A 17,938-nucleotide genomic window follows, 5' to 3' on the forward strand; every position below is an offset into this window, starting at 1 on the left:
CAATCATTGAGAACGATGGGTTTCAATGGGCTGAATGCCCTCTTCTCTAAGTTTCCATATGTTCTTATGTGCTAATTAATGAGGGCGTTTAGCTTACCATTGCAATTGATCATTTTGCCGGAATGTTGCTGAAGTTTCTAGAATGTACACAAGGTTATGTATGCTGGAAGCGGTTGTTATAACAGTGTTGTATAATTGGGTCAGTGGGGTAAGAGACAATGGAAGCTGACGATAATTACGATAATTTGTTCAATAGTTCTTTGTTTCATAGGCAGGATTTTCATTGGGCCGTGGAGGCAGGATTGGAGACGTGCAGGGGGTTAAAATCACAAAATCGGGGGTCCCGACACCATCCCGCCCCAACCCACCTCCATGCCAGTTTCAAAGGAGGCGGGTACCCGCCCCGCACTGGGACCCGCCTACCCGAGGCGGGAAGGGGATTAGTGCCAATTAACTGCCTGTTAACAGGTAGTTAACAGGCAGTTTTTAGCCTAATCCCTATTTTTAATGTTGAAGTGTGGGTTTCCCGACAGCTCCAAACCACGCCAAGTTAGAGGAGTCGGGCCGTCGGGTTGAAGGGCTTGGAGGGGTCGAGATGTCCGGTGTTCAGGTGAGTGATGGGTGCATGAGTGCAAAGGTAAGTGTGTTTGGTGTGTCTAAAGTGTTTAAAGAAGTTTTACATACCTTTTACTTACCTTTACAGCCTTCCTTCCTTCAGGTCTCGGGAGTCCCTCATCTCACCGGCACAGAAAGCAGAATGGCTGCCAGCTGTCAAAAGTTGCAGCATTCGGCTTTCTGTTCCGGGGAGATCTCTAAATCATCCTGAGAGGAAGGAATTAACTTCGAATACCGATTGTCAGTGTTTGACAGCTTCAAACAGCTGTGAAACGCTGATATTTCATCTGTCAAAAGGTCTTGACAGATGAAATGTCAATCTGTGACGTCACCTGTTGCTGGGTGGCCCTTAATTGGCCTGCTGAGCCCGCTGGGCGGGCTCAACAAGGTCAATCAAGTGAAAATCGCATGGGTTGGCTAGAACTCGATGGAGGCGGAACTACAACCCCGAAAGTTGTAGTCCCGCCTCCTACCCAACTCCTCAATGAAAATCCAGCCCATAGTATGTAACCTGTAGTTATGTAATAGGCTAAGGACGTGAGCAATGTTTTGAGAACAAGGCTATTAATAACATGGGGTGCATACAGTATAATACAGAACACTTGGGTCATGCTATAAACCCCCGTCAGAACATGTTAGACGATCCAGGTGGGCATCCAGCCTGGTACTGCCACTGTCACAGCCACAATGCCAGTATCATTGCCAAGAAGAGGCCAGTTGTGTTTTATAAAACACCCAGTTTGATAGAGGAGCACAGTGGAGTGTGCGCACCTGTGTCTTTAAGACAATTCTCTGAGTAAAAGCTGGGCTGTGACAGCTTGTCTTTCAGTAGACCCCATACTCTCCTCCACGACAGTTACAACAAGCCCACCGTCGGTGGCTTTCGGAGATTACAGTCGACCCCGGCGCAGCATTTGTCACCGAGGTGAGGAGTGCCGGGAGGCGCGGCCAGCGTTCTGTCAGCCTTCGAGTGGAGCGACGCTTCCACTGGAACGAACTGCAATGGCCAGTCAGCGCAGCAATCACGGTGATAAACTGCTCCAAGCTCTGGCACTGCCGCAATCACTCTGTGCCAATCATCCCTTCACTTGCTGGCATGTGTGAGGCTTGAATTTAATTTGTTCAGAGGCAGCAAATTTTCCCTTCGGGCTTTGATGGTCTGTGGTATCGGCTAGCTTTCACCCACAGCATTCAAACAAAGAAACCTTACAATTAAATTATAAACATTTACCAATGAATATATAGAACGAGGTGTAGAGATAGATACAGAGGTATAAGGATATAGTAGAGATATACAACAACTTGTATTTATATAGCTCCTTCAGCGTAGTAAAACATTCCAAGGCTCTTCACAGAAGCGATTATAAAACAACATTTGACACTGAGCCACATAAGGAGATCTTATGGAAGATGGCTTGTCAAAGAGGTAGGTTTTAAGGAGCGTCTTAAAGGAGGAGAGGTAGGTAGAGAGGCGGAGAGGTTTAGGGAGGGAATTCCAGAGCTTAGGGCCCAGGCAGCTGAAGGCACGGCCACCAATGGTGGAGCGATAAAAATCCAGGATGCACAAGAGGCCAGAATTGGAGGAGTGCAGAGATCTCGGAGGGTTGTGGGGCTGGAGGAGATTACAGAGATACGGAGGTGTGGAGCTTACAGGGGTACATAGGTATAGTAGAGGTATTGAGATATAGAGGTACAGAGATGTATCACATTTTCATTTTATTGTATAATTCAGTGACCCCTTTGGGATGTAGAAAGTGGGCCCTGGTACTCATGGTTTTTCCTTTAAAACCTGTTGCACCAGATTCTTTTCCTGGCCCAGCAAATTTATCCGTAGTATTCAGCTGAGCCTTACTGTGTAGGGAGACCGCAGGTTCGATTCCCGATCTCTAATGACTTGCCTGGGTTCCAGCTGGTGTGATGGTAGGGTTGCTACAAGTGGGCTCGAGGTCCCTGAGTTAGGGAGTGGGGAAACCGGGCAGGATTCCCCACTCCCCATCCCTATCCTGCAACCCTTGCAGTTTTAGCGTGGCAACAGCAACCTGCATTTATATAGCACCTTTAGCTAAGTAAAGTGCCCTAGCAGGCATTAGGAAAATGGGTACTGAGCCAAGAAGGTGCGATTAGGAAGGGGTAACCGAAAGCTTGGTCAAGGGGGATGGATTTTAAGGAGGATCTTAAAGGACGAGAGAGAGGTGGAGAAGTGCAGGTGTTTAGGAAGGTAAATGTAAACCTCGATTCATTATTTCTCCAGGTTACAGAGGCTCCATTCTGTACCTTTCCCAAGTGACCATTCTTCATGTGTGAGTTTGGGTAGTGAGTGTTGGCACTCCTACCCTTACACCCACACGTACGTTTACAACAGGGCCTGTTTGAAGGCAGTCAGGAGCAGGAAACATGGCCCATTCTCTCATCCGCAATCCTGGGTGGTTTTCATCGAGGGTTTTGTTTCAGGCAGTGGGAGTAGAAGTTGTCGACTGCCATTGACTTCGCCATATAATACATTGAGGAACGTGGTCTACAAATTCTGTCAAATGTTCTTCTATTGAATCCACAATGCACTCAGTGAAACCCACAAGGAAAAGGCTGAAACTGAATCCTAAACGGTTTTTGGATTGGATTTTTAATAGAATACTGCAGTTAAGGGAGCTGCCATTTCCAACGTGAATCTCCTTCAAAAACGTTATCGGAAAGGCTGACTCCATTTATATTTCCCATTTATTGCAAATTTGAAACACCATCTCAGGCATTTAGCAATTGTAAGTGGCGGTGAGTTACGCTCTGATCAGAGTTCTTGGTTTAAGAATTCCCACTGCCTCTTGTTTTTTTAATTGAAAGATCTAGGGAAAGGGCCAAGCTCCATAGTTCAGGACAACACTAATGTTAAATAGACTAGAAGAGGTCCTCCCTGATGACTCAGCTGGTTAGGGTAGTGAGTAGCTCAGTCATACAGCCCAGAAGGCTCCAGTTTTGATCGTCTAGCCATGCTGGATTGGTTGATCTCGGCCCAGGCAGTGGTAGGAGGGCCACAACTGGCTTAATGCTGAGAAAATGGAACTCTTGATCGCCAGCAAGCCGCCCCCTGCTGGAAATGCACTTGAGGTCGACAGTCGAACAGCATGCCGACAGTCACTGCCCAGATACTCACATGAAAGACGGCCACTTGGGCAAGGTACCCCGTGGAAATAATGGCCCAGAAATTCGGGTCGAGGGCTTCCCGCGGGTGTAAGCCCCCGACCTGCACTTACCTTGCGCGCCGGCCGTTGAGCTGTGGGCCCGCATGGGATTCCGATCCTGGGCTCCTCCAACTGCCGGTGCGCAGTGCTTGTGTATCCCAGGGGTGCAGTTAGTTCGATGCATCCCCTGGGATCACGTGGGCCATGGAGAGCCAATGGTAGCAGGGAATGTTTCATTCATAAGTTTGACAGGAAGGGCTGTCAAACTTATAAATACTACAAGCCCCAAAACATCACTAAATCTTCAAATAAATAAAAAAAGAAATCACATTTTTTAAATAAACTATAAATTACATGAAATAACTATTTTAAACAATAATTTAAATTTTTGAAAAAATTAATTTTATTTTCTAACGGGGCTAAAAATAAACTTACCTTTCTTTAAAGTATTTAAAAATAATAAACCTGTGGAAAAAAATGTTTTAATTTTAATTAATTCACCACTTACCTTGTAAAAAGCAGGCCTTGCGACTGCTTTTTAAAAGTGTAACTTCTGGAGACTTACCCTCCCGGAAAAACCCGCAAAAAAAATGTAAGTTCGATGCGCACGCGCAGCCTCTCCTGTGCACGCGTTCAAACTCTGAACCCCTTCTTTCAGGGGAACGGAAGTACCGGTTTCCCGCGCATGCGCAGTGCATACGGGTGAGTACCCCGTGCGTACTCACCCGTGGAGACCCGAATTTCTGGGCCAATAAATTGAGATTTACATAAGTGTCTGCCTAGCTTGCCTCTCTCTTGAATGGTCCTACATAACCCAACTCAATTATACTGTGTTGTGTTGGAAGTGCTTATTCTGCACCTACCCTTCTGGGAAGTTCTGCTACCATGACTACCTCATAAATAGATGTTGGAGAATCTACCCCATTAGTGTCACTTGGTTTTGTCAGGGAAGGTGGGATAACAATCTGATTACCCCGACATTAATACTCTGACCCCGACAGTAGTACTCTGATCCCAACAGTAATACTTTGACCCCAAAAGTAATACTCTGACCCCGACAGTACTACTCTAAACCATTTTTCTGACTCCGTTCAGGTTCTTGAATCTTTTTCCCCAATTTGATTTCCTTTCACTGGAGTTCATCCTTTATCTTTTTACATTCTTGCCAGCTCCAATTTAAATCTGCCTTGCACTGTTGAAGTGTTCGCCCTGCATTATTTTTCTTCCTCAGGATTCAGTGAGATGAGTTTTAAGATGTTCACATTGTGCCTTACACTCTCCAAGTTCTTGAGCTGATTACTTTAATTCATAGTTTTTCATTCTCTCAGCTTCTCCACACCCCTGTTCTGGCTGATTAATTGTTCCTTCAAATGTTGTCCTTCTTTGGGTTTAGACAGGATCGGGTAGGGTTGCGATGCTCCCACAGTCAAATAGCCTGCTGTCACTCACTGACAGGGTTTATACATGAATAGTGACCACTTGAGTGAGGTACTGGATGACACCTGGCCCCTGTGGAATCAAATGTGGCCTTTGGGAGAGGAAGGAAAGAGGGAACGTTGCCAATAAGAAAAGATTTTCCCTTAAAAACCCCAAACCATCTCTTTATTCCTTTGTGCCATGATTCGAGGCCATTGCCAAAATCCACAGTAAAGCATCCTGCCGTTAAACCGCCCTGCCCAACCGCCACTGATGGGAAACAGTGCAAACAACTACAAAATGAATGGACAAAGGAAAGTTAATGACTTTTTGTTGATTTGAGGTTTGGCTTTCAGTAGCTTATCTGTGTTCAGATTTGCATCATTCGTCCAAGATGCAGAACCGTTCTTGCTATCAGCGGCCCTTTGAAGAACTTGCTCAGGTGTTCATTAATCAACATCTGGCCGTGTTTATCGGTTTGAATCAAGTTGCTGCATAGTCAGGATGAACAGAACAGCCGGGCCTCGGCCCAAGGAGTATAAATACTCGGGCGTGGGCCCAGATTGCCCAGGGACATTTTGTAAGACAAGGAACTAGTGAAGTACAACTAGACCTCCATGTTCTGAAACAAGTTGATTAAAGCCTTGCGTAGTGAGTTTTATTATGTCAGAGGGTAAATGGGGTTGAGCTGCAGATCAGCCATAATTGAATGGCAGAGCAGGCTTGAGGGGCTGAATGGCCTCCTCCTGTTCCTATATTGAGGAACAGATTTAGTTACGTCCTTCTAATAGGAACCAGAGCATTCCTTCCCCTGTGTAACTTGTGGCTGTTGCCTCTTGCTGTTGTTTTCCACTAAATGACAATCGATTGCTCCCCTGTGATGCTCGGGCCTGTTCAGCAGAAACCTTTCTATCTTTGAGCGTGTTGCTGCCCAGCCACTGTGATGAGTGTTCCTGTATCACCCGCCTTACAGTATGTTTGCAATTAAGGATTAAAAGAAACCATTATTTTTTTGCATTACAAAAATTTTGTCAGGGGATCAAGTGGCAGAGTGGAAAAGTGTTGTAGATAAAATCATACCGCACAGAAGGAGGCCATTTGGCCCATCGTGCCTCTGCTGGCTCTCTGAAAGAGCTACCAATTAGTCAATTCATAATTAATAATTACCGATTAGTTGGTGGGGATTGCTGAGCAACTCACAAGATGTCTTGATTTTAGACCATGAGATGAGAAAGAGATGCACTATTTTGGGCCAGGGTTATAAGATATGTTGGCAGGGTATTTGGGAGAGTATATTCACTTCTCATTCAGATATGGGCCTGTGAATATATCAATCCAGTAGAAAACATTCTGCTTAATCCTCCCACGTCCCCCCATAATATTGGCAAGCAATCGCAAGTTTTTTTTAGTTTTTTTTTTTTTCCCTCCGCTCCATTTCTCTCCTGCTCTTAAGAGGCTGATTCACGTTGGGGTTCAGTTTTTTTAAAATTCATTCACAGGATGTGGGCATCGCTGGCAAGGCCAGCATTTATTGCCCATCCCTAATTGCCCTTGAGAAGGTGGTAGTGAGCCGCCTTCTTGAACCGCTGCAGTCCATGTGGTGAAGGTATACATAGAAACATAGAAGATAGGAGCAGGAGTAGGCCATTCGGCCCCTCGAGCCTGCTCCGCCATTCAATGAGATCATGGCTGATCATCCAAATTCAGTACCCTGTCCCTGCTTTCTCCCCATATCCCTTGATCCCTTTAGCCTTAAGAAATATATCCAACTCTTTTTTGAATATACTTAATGAACTGGCCTCCACCGCCCTCTGTGGCAGAGAATTCCACAGGTTCACCACTCTCTGGGTGAAGAAATTCCTCCTCATTTCAGTCCTAAATGGCTTACCCCTTATCCTTAGACTATGACCCCTGGTTCTGGACTCCCCAGCCATCATAAACATCCTTCCTGCATCTAGTCTGTCCAGGCCTAACAGAATTTTATAGGTTTCGATGAGATCCCCTCTCAATCTTCTAAACTCCAGTGAGTATAAGCCCAATCGACACAATCTCTCCTCATACGTCATTCCTGCCATCCCAGGTATCAGCCTGGTGAATCTTCGCTGCACTCCTTCCATGGCAAGAACGTCCTTCCTCAGGTAAGACGACCAAAACTGCACACAATACTCAAGGTGCGGTCTCACCTTCAGCGACTGGTGCACAAGAACACCCAGGTCTCACCAAGGCCCTGTACAACTGTAGCAAGACATCCTTGTTCCTGTACTCGAACCCTCTTGCTACGAAGGCCAACATACCATTTGCCTTCTTAACCGCCTGCTGCACAGGTATACCGATTTGGATACTGTTGAGGGGGATGACTTACCAGAGGAAGGCAGCAGCAGCCAACTTCCCGGCACCAGGGGTGCTTCTGCTGCTCAGGAAGGGAGGAAAAAGAGTGGGAGAGCAATAGTGGTAGGGGATTCTATCGTAAGGGGTACAGATAGGCGTTTCTGTGGCCGTAGACGTGACTCCAGGATGATTTGTTGCCTCCCTGGTGCCAGGGTCAAGAATGTCACTGAACGGCTGCAGGGCATTCTGAAGGGGGAGGGTGAACAGTCAGAGGTCGTGGTTCACATTGGGACCAACGACATGGGTAGGAAGAGGGATGAGGTCCTGCAGCAAGAATTTAGGGAGCTAGGTAGCAGATTAAAGAGCAGGACCTCAAAGGTTGTAATCTCTGGATTACTCCCGGTGCCACGTGCTAGTGAGTATAGGAATAGAAGGATAGAGCAGATGAATGCGTGGCTAAAGAGTTGGTGCAGGAGGGAGGGCTTTAGTTTCCTGGATCACTGGGCCTGCTTCTGGGGAAGGTGGGACTTGTACAAGTCGGACGGGTTGCACCTGAACCAGAGTGGGACAAATATCCTTGCGAGGAGGTTTGCTAGCACTGTTCGGGGGGGTTTAAACTAAAATGGCAGGGGGTTGGGAACCTGAGCAGGGAGACAGAGGAAGGGGAAACAGGGATAAAAGGAAAAGATAGGAAGGAGAAAAACAAAAGTGGCAGTCAGAGAAATCAACGATTTAAATCAAACTTGGCCACAGTAAATAATAATTCTAATAGGTCTAAGAGCGTTAAAAAAACAAGCCTGAAGGCTTTGTGTCTTAATGCGAGGAGCATTTGTAATAAGGTGGATGAATTGGCTGCGCAAATAGAGGTAAACGAATATGATTTGGTTAGGATTACGGAAACGTGGCTCAAGGATGGCCAAGACTGGGAACTCAACATCCAGGGGTATTCGATATTCAGGAAAGATAGGCAAAAAGGAAAGTGAGGTGGGGTAGCATTACTGGTTAAAGAAGGGATTAATACAATTGTAATGAAGGATATTAGCTCTGATGATGTTGAATCTGTATGGGTAGAATTGAAAAATACTAAGGGGAAAAAAACATTAGTGGGAGTGGTATATAGACCTCCCAACAGTAAGGCGGAGGTTGGGGAATGGCATTAAAAGGGAAATTAAAGAAGCGTGCAATAAGGGCACAGCAGTCATCATGGGTGACTTTAATCTACATATAGATTGGGCCAACCAATACTGTGGAGGAGGAATTCCTGGAGTGTTTACGGGATGGTTTCCTGGACCAATATGTCGAGGAACCAACCAGAGATCAGGCCATCTTAGACTGGGTATTATGTAACGAGAAAGGATTAATTAGCAATCTTGTTGTACGAGGCCCCTTGGGTCTGAGCGATCATAATATGATCGAATTCTTCATTAAGATGGAGAATGAAGTAGTTGACTCAGAGACTAGCGTCCTCAATTTAAATAAAGGAAACTACGATGGTCTGAGGAGCGAGTTGGGTAGGATTGATTGGGGAATGGCACTCAAAGGGTTGACGGTGGATAGGCAATGGCAAACATTCAAAGACCAAATGGATGAGCTGCAGAATTTGTTCATCCCAGTTTGGCATAAAAATAAAACAAAAAATGTGACTCAACCGTGGCTAACAAGGGAAATTAGGGATAGCATAAGATCCAAGGAGACGACATATAAATTGGCCAGAAAAAGCAATAATCCTGAGGATTGGGAGCAGTTTAGGATTCAACAAAGGAGGACAAAGGGATTAATTAAGAAAGGGAAAATAGAATATGAGAGTAAGCTAACAGGGAACATAAAAACTGACTGTAAAAGCTTTTATAGATATGTGAAGAGAAAAAGATTGGTGAAGTCAAGCGTAGGTCCCTTACAGTCAGAATCAGGGGAATTTATAATGGGAAACAAAGAAATGGCAGACCAACTAAATTCATACTTTGGCTCTGTCTTCACAAAGGAGGACACAAATAACCTCCCAGAGATGCCGGGGAACATAGGGCCTGATGAAAGGGTGGAACTGAAAGAAATCAGTATTTGTAGGGAAATGGTGTTAGGAAAATTGATGGGACTGAAGGCCGATAAATCCCCAGGGCCTGATAATCTACATCCCAGGGTACTTAAGGAAGTGGCCCTAGAAATAGTAGATGCATTGCTGGTCATCTTCCAGAACTCGATAGACTCTGGAACTGTACCCATGGATTGGAGGGTAGCTAATGTTACCCCACTATTCAAAAAAGGTGGTCGAGAAAAAGCAGGGAATTATAGACCGGTAAGCCTGACATCGGTAGTGGGGAAAATGCTAGAATCTATTATAAAAGATGTAATAGCAGAGCACTTGGTAAGCAGTGACAGGATCGGACAACATCAACATGGATTTACAAAAGGTAAATCATGCTTGACTAATCTACTGGAATTTTTTGAGGATGTAACTGGTAAAATAGATAAGGGAGAACCAGTGGATGTGGTGTATTTGGACTTTCAGAAGGCTTTCGATAAGGTCCCACATAAGAGATTAGCGTGCAAAATTAAGGCACATGGGATTGGGGGCAAGGTATTGACTTGGATAGAGAACTGGTTGGCGGACAGAAAGCAAAGAGTTGGAATAAACGGGTCGTTTTCCGAGTGGCAGGCAGTGACTAGTGGGGTACCGCAAGGATCGGTCCTAGGACCCCAGCTGTTCACAATATATATTAATGATCTGGACGAGGGAATTGGATGTAATATCTCCAAATTTGCAGACGACACAAAGCTGGGTGGGAGGGTAAGCTGTGAGGAGGATGTCGTGAAACTCCAGTACGATTTGGACAGATTGGGTGATTGGGCAGAAACATGGCAAATGCACTATAATGTGGATAAATGTGAGGTTATCCACTTTGGTGGCAAAAACAGGAAGGCAGATTATTATTTGAATGGCAATAGACTGGGAGAAGGGGAAGTGCAAAGAGACCTGCGAGGGTATACATATCAGGAAAGGATGAATAGGCTGGGTCTCTTTTCTCTTAAAAAAAGAAAGCTCAGAGGTGACCTAATAGAGGTCTTTAAAATTATGAAAGGTTTTGATAGAGTGGATACAGAGAGAATGTTTCCACTTGTGGGAAGAGTATAACTAGAGGCCATCAATGTAAGATAGTCACCAAGAAATCCAATAGGGAATTCAGAAGAAACTTCTTTACCCAAAGAGTGGTGAGAATGTGGAACTCTCTACCACAGGGAGTGGTTGAAGCGAATAGTATAGATGCATTTAAGGGGAGGCTGGACAAGCATATGAGGGAGAAGGGAATAGAGGGTTATACTGATAGAGTTAGATGAGGAAAAACGGGAGGAGGCTCGATGGGCTGGACTGTTTGGGCCGAATGGCCTGTTTCTGTGCTGTATATCCGATGTAATCCTATGTAAAGGTGCTCCCACAGTGCTGTTAGGGAGGGAGTTCCAGGATTTTGACCCAGTGACGATGAAGGAACGGAGATATATGTCCAAGTCAAGATGGTGTGGTTTGTGAATTGGAGGGGAATTGGAGGTGGTGGTGTTCCCATATGGCTGTTGCCCTTGTCGTTCTAGGTGGTAGAGGTCGCGGGTTTGGGAGGTGCTGTGGAAGAAGCCTTGGTGAGTTGCTGCAGTGCATCTTGAGGATGGTACACACTGCAGCCACGGTGCGCTGGTGATGGAGGGAGTGAATGTTTAAGGTGGTGCCAATCAAGCAGGCTGCTTTGTCCTAGATGGTGTCGAGCTCCTTGAGTGTTGTTGGAGCTGCACTCATCCAGGCAAGTGGAGAGTATTCCATCACACTCCTGACTTGTGCCTTGTAGATGGTGGAAAGGCTTTGGGGAGTCAGGAGATGAGTCACTCCTGACTCACCTCCTGACGTTCCACATGCGCCAGCCACACTTTAGTACCTTGCCCAAAGTGGCACGTCTTCATGGGAGCCTAGACAGTGGGCACTGGCAGACTATTCAACCATGGTGTGCCCTGCGCCGTTCCTTCCCCCAAATTCTCACAGGAACAGGAACCCTGGCTGACCTTCTTCCCTGTTGTTCAGAGACCCTGGTGATAGTTGTTGCAACCCTTCCCAATGTTAATTATGTTGAGGCTGGATATAATGTATTCTTTAGAAAAAATACAACATTGGCCCAGAATTTGCTGGGAAACTAATGGTGAGTTTAATGGCACTGGCTGTTATTAGTGTGTAAACAGCCCCCAGCAATTTATGGCGAGGAAGAGATGCCCCGTGAGTTGCGAATCACGAAAACGGCACCTCGCCCTCAACCTCCCCGCGAGTTTCAAGAAATTGCTGCATTTACGATGTTAATACAAAATTAAACTCACCACGCAAAGTTATTTAAAAGCGTAAGGACTCTTTTAATGATGAGATTTATGACCCTGCAATGCTACTGAACTTCCCCAGCCCAGAAAGGGAACAATTGAAGCTGTGGAGTCTCACTCCTGCAGGTAGTAAATTGTTCTTTGAGGTTTATAAAATTAAATTTTTTCCTTACTTTTCCTTTGTCTTTTTTTCTCTCTCTCCCTCTTAGCCCAATCTTTCTTTCCCTCTCTTTGTTTCTCTTTCCATATCTGATTTGACTTTAATTCACTGTTTCCTTCTCCGTCATTCCTCTGTTTCTTTCCCAACCCTTAAATCTCATTGGTTAAGGAGAGGGACTGTTGGTGCCGTCATTCGCAGTTGTACAGGGCCTTGGTGAGACCACACCTTGAGTATTGTGTGCAGTTTTGGTCGCCTTATCTGAGGAAGGATGTTCTTGCCATGGAGGGAGTGCAACGAAGATTCACCAGACTGATACCTGGGATGGCAGGAATGACATATGAGAAGAGATTGAGTCGATTGGGCTTATATTCGCTGGAGTTTAGAAGAATGAGAGGGGATCTCATTGCAACTTACAAAATTCTAACAGGACTAGACAGACTAGATGCAGGAAGGATGTTCCCGATGGCAGGGGAGTCCAGAACCAGGGGTCACAGTCTAAAGATAAGGGGTAAGCCATTTAGGACAGAGATGAGGAGGAATTTCTTCACCCAGAGAGTGGTGAACCTGTGGAATTCTCTACCACAGAAGGCAGTAGAGGCCAATTCATTAAATATATTCAAGAAGGAGTTAGATATATTTCTTAAGGCTAAAGGGATCAAGGGATATGGGGAGAAAGCAGGGACAGGGTACTGAATTTGGATGATCAGCCATGATCTCATTAAATGGCAGAGCAGGCTCGAGGGGCCGAATGGCCTACTCCTGTTCCTATCTTCTATGTTTCTATGTCCCAGATGCCCTTGTTGCCCTCGCCCGTTATCAGCTCGCACTTCCAGCAACTTGCGGAGCAAAAATTGTTTTGAGCTGAAGGACGAGGGAAAGAACCTAACAAACCGGGGCCACGTCACGAGATGCCCCGCTCCGGCAAAATCTGGGCTTGCCGAGATATTGTTGGTTGTCGCTTTTTTTTAAGGCCAGTGACAAACATAGAAACATAGAAGATAGGAGCAGGAGTAGGCCATTCGGCCCCTCGAGCCTGCTCCACCATTCAATGTGATCATGGCTGATCATCCAAATTCAGTACCCTGTCCCTGCTTTCTCCCCATATCCCTTGATCCCTTTAGTCTTAAGAAATATATCTAACTCCTTCTTGAATATATTTAACGAATTGGCCTCTACTGCCTTCTGTGGTAGAGAATTCCACAGGTTCACCACTCTCTGGGTGAAGAAATTCCTCCTCATCTCTGTCCTAAATGGCTTACCCCTTATCCTTAGACTGTGACCCCTGGTTCTGGAAAAGCCCAGCACAAACCGAGTGGTGCCCGCGTCGTCGGTGAAAGATTAATCCTCTTGACTTTTTTTCAACAAATGCTCAAAGAGGAGGGGGGGAAACAATTGCGAGAAGGAATGTAGTTTGATGGTGACATAAGATGTAGGTACCTTCCACATGCAAAACAAGGTTTCACCATGTCGGCAGCATATTAAAGCATGTAACCTGCGCAGGGCTCATCTCCTCCCGTGTTGCTGCGGCGTTTTTGAATGTTTTGCTAGCTGTTAAAAAAATAATGCGCATCGCTTTTAAGTGCTCAAGAGAACATCTAAAATGCATCTTGCTCACATTAATTATTCAGGGCTATGCAGGGAGCCGTGTGTTCAGACCAGACCATTGTGTTTTCCACAGCCTTGCCGTGATTAAATTCTGATTATGCTACACGAGAGTGTGGCTCGTGTCCTTGAGGACTTGGCTGTGCAAACGCGGAGCTGTAATACTTTAATTTATTGGGAAGACACGGATGTCCCCACGAGGGCTTCAGACATTAAAGCCCAGCACCGTATAAATAACCCGTGTTTGGCGTCCGCCCTTGCACTCTTGGATCTTGAGACCGAGCAAAATTTTTGATTTGACGTGCCCTTCAGTTTTAAAAAATAAATAAAATTGTCTCTCGTAAACAGCTACATTAAAATAGGGCTGCCCAGCGGTTAAAGGGACCCTGCCTTCACGAACAAGCATTTTGCCAAACCATGTTTACAAGCTGATCGCGTGTCAGGCACAGGTTTTCAAAACTGGGGTCCCCGAAACGCCAGCTGGAATCTAGGGGTTCCGCAAAGTTGGCAAATTTCAGTCAACCTGCGGGCTCTGGTCTCTGTCTTAGTAGTTTGACTGCGCTGGTGGATCTTGTCCAAGGGGATTAGGCCCAACTCTAGTGCCAATCAAGGCTATAGTTCAGGGGAGCCCACCCATGTCCCGCCGCCCCCTGCCTGGCCCGAGCGTTGCCAACTCTGGTTGGGCGTATTCCTGGAGCCGTCATCGCACGACCTCCCGCCTTGAACTGCCCCGCCCCCCACATACTCCCGCCATTGGTCCATCATCCAGGCGCGCTGCCTTTCCGCGGCCAATCGGAAAGGGAGCAGCTTCTTTGTTACCCAATTAGGTTGACCTTGACTGTTCATAAAACGTTTTTTTTTGTTTCCCCAACTCCAATATTTTTATAATAAATAATAAATGAAAGTGTTGAAAGAATATGAAAGAATGCAATTTTGTTCAACGCCCCTCTGATTTTTCTCCTGGATTGCTCGAAGCAGCGTTCTGAAGATTAATGTTCAATTCCTGGAGACTCGAGGGAAATCCTGGAGTGTTGGCAACCCGACCCAGCCCTTTGGGACTAATGACACCAGAAGTGAATTATGTTTGTGTTTATTTTTGAAGAAAATCGCTGTGGGACAATTTCTTTATCGCTTTTGGACTCTCCTCTGTCTTGGTACTTCATTTTATTATCCTGGTGAAGTCAGTAGAGAGGTTTCTGCACCTGATAAGTTTGTACTTCTGTGGGTTTTATCACAGGCACATTGGTTTCCAATGGTTACCCTTCGAAGAGAAATACTAATTACCCCTGAATATCAAACGGATCTTGAAAATTCTTACAACAACAACTTGCATTTATATCACACCTCTGACGTAGTAAAACGTCCCAAGGTGCTTCACAGGAGCGTTATCAGTCAAAATTCGACACCGAGCCACATAAGGAGATATTAGGACAGATGGAGTTAGTTTTAAGGAGCATCTTGAAGGAAGCGGCGAACTGGAGAGGTTTAGGGAGGGAATTCAAGAGCTTAGAGCCGAGGCAGCTGAAGGCACGGCCGCCAATGGTGGAGCGATTAAAAAAGGCGATGCTCAAGAGGCCAGAATTGGAGGAGCGCTGAGCTCGCAGAGGGTTGTGGGGCTGGAGCAGATTACAGAGATAGGGAGGGGCGAGGCCATGGAGGGATTTGAAAACAAGGATGAAAATTTTAAAATTGAGGTCTTGAGCGATTCCTTTTTTTCCCCCTGTTATTTGATCATTCGGAGAGCCCGTTTAGCCAGTGGTTACTTTACTGCTGGAGACCCTTGTCCTTGACTTTCTCAGAGGGTGTTTCGAACAACATGGACACATGCACTGGCAGAATGTTCACTTTTTTCACAGACCTGCGGTAGTCACCATGACTGTGTGATTGCTTAAGTTGAAATCTGTAGAATGGGGATAGAAATATTTTGAATATTGAGGATTTTCTGAAAATGTCGTATGATTCAAAATTAATTGAGATGAGGCTGGTGAGTGCTGGGAGGTGTAGATCAGTTCGACAAGACAACGCTGTGGCATCAATAATTTTATGAATTACAGTATTAATAACTGGCTACACATAGTAACAAGACAGTGAGTACAAAAGATGGCTATTACCCCAATCCTTTGGTGAACAGGCACCCATGTGTTGGAACTATCTGAAACAACAACAGAAAATGCTGGAAATACTCAGCAGGCCAGGCAGCATCCGTGGAGAGAGAAACAGATGCTGCCTGGCCTGCTGAGTATTTCCAGCATTTTCTGTTGTTGGTTCAGATTTCCAGCATCCGCAGTATTTTGCTATTGTGTTGGAACTATCTGCTTCTTTGCTGCTGTTCTGACCTTTCCCCTTTAAGGCAGTTCTTTATACACCCTCATCGTCATGCGGGATCCACGTGACCATCCACCCTCAGCCAACCAGTGACACTGTCACCCCCTTTAGCCCATATGTGGACGTGCTTCCATTTTGTTTCTCTCGGACTCTTTTTCAGCAGTTTTCCAGCAAACACGCCTTAAAACAAACAGTTTCAGATTACAGAAGTGAAAGACTCTTTTATACTTTTTTTTCTGAACGCAACAGTGGCATCGAGCACTCCTGGGTTAAGAACAGCATGGAGCAGAATCCCTCAGCAGCCTCAAGTGCAAGGCGTCCTTGAGTAAGATTAATAAGTTAGTGTCAACTGGCGGTAAATCCGGGGGCAATTTTATTGGTCTGTGGTAGGGCGAGACTCTGTTGGAAGTGCCCCAGACTCATTTCCTTCAGACCCCTTACTTCCAATCTTCCTTAGATTCAAACCTGGATTCCTGAAGGGGAAGTCTTCCAAATCCCATTGGTAACTGGTCCCGCGACCTGTTCCTTCATCATAAAATATAGCAAAAGTCAAGGAGCAGTTGTGGTAAATCTGTCCTTAGCAATAATAATTTAATGAAGATAAAGGGACTGAGGTAGTGATTGAAGTTAAATATCCTTTATTTTATCTGCCAACCAATTAATTATGCTTGGTTTGTGACTTTTCCCTTTTTTTTCTCTCTCCCACACGGCAGCTGTCTCTCACTCTGCCAGCGCATTTCACACTTCATCTAGAGCCATTGTCTGTTTCTTTACCTGTCCTATTACCATCTCGTCTCACCTTGAATATCTCTTAATGTCTCTTCTTTCATCCCCTCCCCCATTTCCCAGCCCCCAAACTGCCTTTTAATCTTTTCATTTTCCTGCCTTTCTCTCTCAGTTCTGTAGAAGGGTTTCGACCCGAAACGTCAACTCTGTTTCTCTCTCCACGGATGTTGCCCTGGCCTGCTGAGTTTTTCCAGCGGTTTTTTGTTGTTGTTGTTACTTATAATTAATTGTGCTTCTTCGCTTCCAGTTCCTCCCTTAATCCAGCCGTTTGAGTTCCCGCCAGCGTCAATCGGCCAGCTACTCTACATCCCCTGCGTGGTATCGTCGGGTGATATGCCCATCCGGATCACCTGGAGAAAGGACGGTCAGGTGATTCTCTCCGGGTCAGGGGTCACCATCGAAACCAAAGAATTCATGAGCTCCTTGCAGATCTCCAGCGTCTCCCTGAAACACAACGGCAACTACACGTGCATCGCCAGCAACGAGGCAGCCACAGTCATGAGGGAACGGCGACTCATTGTGCGAGGTGAGAAGCTCCCGTGCCTCTTCCCACAAGGCTGCTTCTTATTAAATGGCCGCTTTTTTTTTGGTTGCTTTTTGGTACCTTTTAAGTTGAGTGCTTACGGCAACATTGTTGGCCCGCGAGCATCTGGAGCCGCAAGGTTTTGGGCTGGCGGGATCTAATTAAAAGGAACATTACCTTTTAATCGGGAAGTTGTTGAGGTGACTTTACAGTCTCTCATCCGAAAGATACACTAGCTGGCCGTTCATCAAATGGGTGTTTGTGAGATCTTGCTGTGCGCAAATTGACTGCCACATTTGCCTACAATGCCACCGTAATCACACTTCAAAAGTAACTTGTTTTCCTGAGAATGTGTCAAGGCGCTATATAAATTAAAGTTTTTCATGTCAGCTGTTGGTTTGGGGGGTAAATGTCGGCCAGGAGAACTCCCCTGCTCTCCTTCGAATCATGCCGTGGGATCCTTTACCTCCACCCGAACAGCAGACAGGGGCCTCAGTTTAACGCCTCACAGAAAAGAACGGCACCTCTAGCAACGTAGCACTCCCTCAGCACGTCAGTCTAGATGATGTGCTTAAGTCCTGCAGTGGGACTTGAACACACAACCTTCTGACTCGGAAGGGAAAGTGCAGCCAACTGAGCCAATGTGTTATTACTGTTTTTGGGTAA

At 45.8% G+C, this 17,938-nt stretch overlaps 1 protein-coding gene across 2 annotated transcripts in view; it reads left to right on the plus strand.

Moving 5' to 3' along the window:
• The window catches only part of dscaml1 (Down syndrome cell adhesion molecule like 1), a 703,857-nt gene that overhangs the window by 468,393 nt on the left and 217,526 nt on the right, over positions 1 to 17,938 (plus strand). For both annotated transcript variants that reach the window (XM_085967838.1, XM_085967839.1), the window contains one exon: positions 16,997 to 17,275. In XM_085967838.1, coding sequence (XP_085823964.1) covers positions 16,997 to 17,275 — 279 coding nt within the window. The remainder of the gene's footprint in view (positions 1 to 16,996; positions 17,276 to 17,938) is intronic.

This window comes from Somniosus microcephalus, chromosome 26, assembly GCF_052327205.1.
Source record: "Somniosus microcephalus isolate GS21.2 chromosome 26, FLI_Smic_1.0, whole genome shotgun sequence".
NCBI classification, from domain to species: domain Eukaryota; kingdom Metazoa; phylum Chordata; class Chondrichthyes; order Squaliformes; family Somniosidae; genus Somniosus; species Somniosus microcephalus.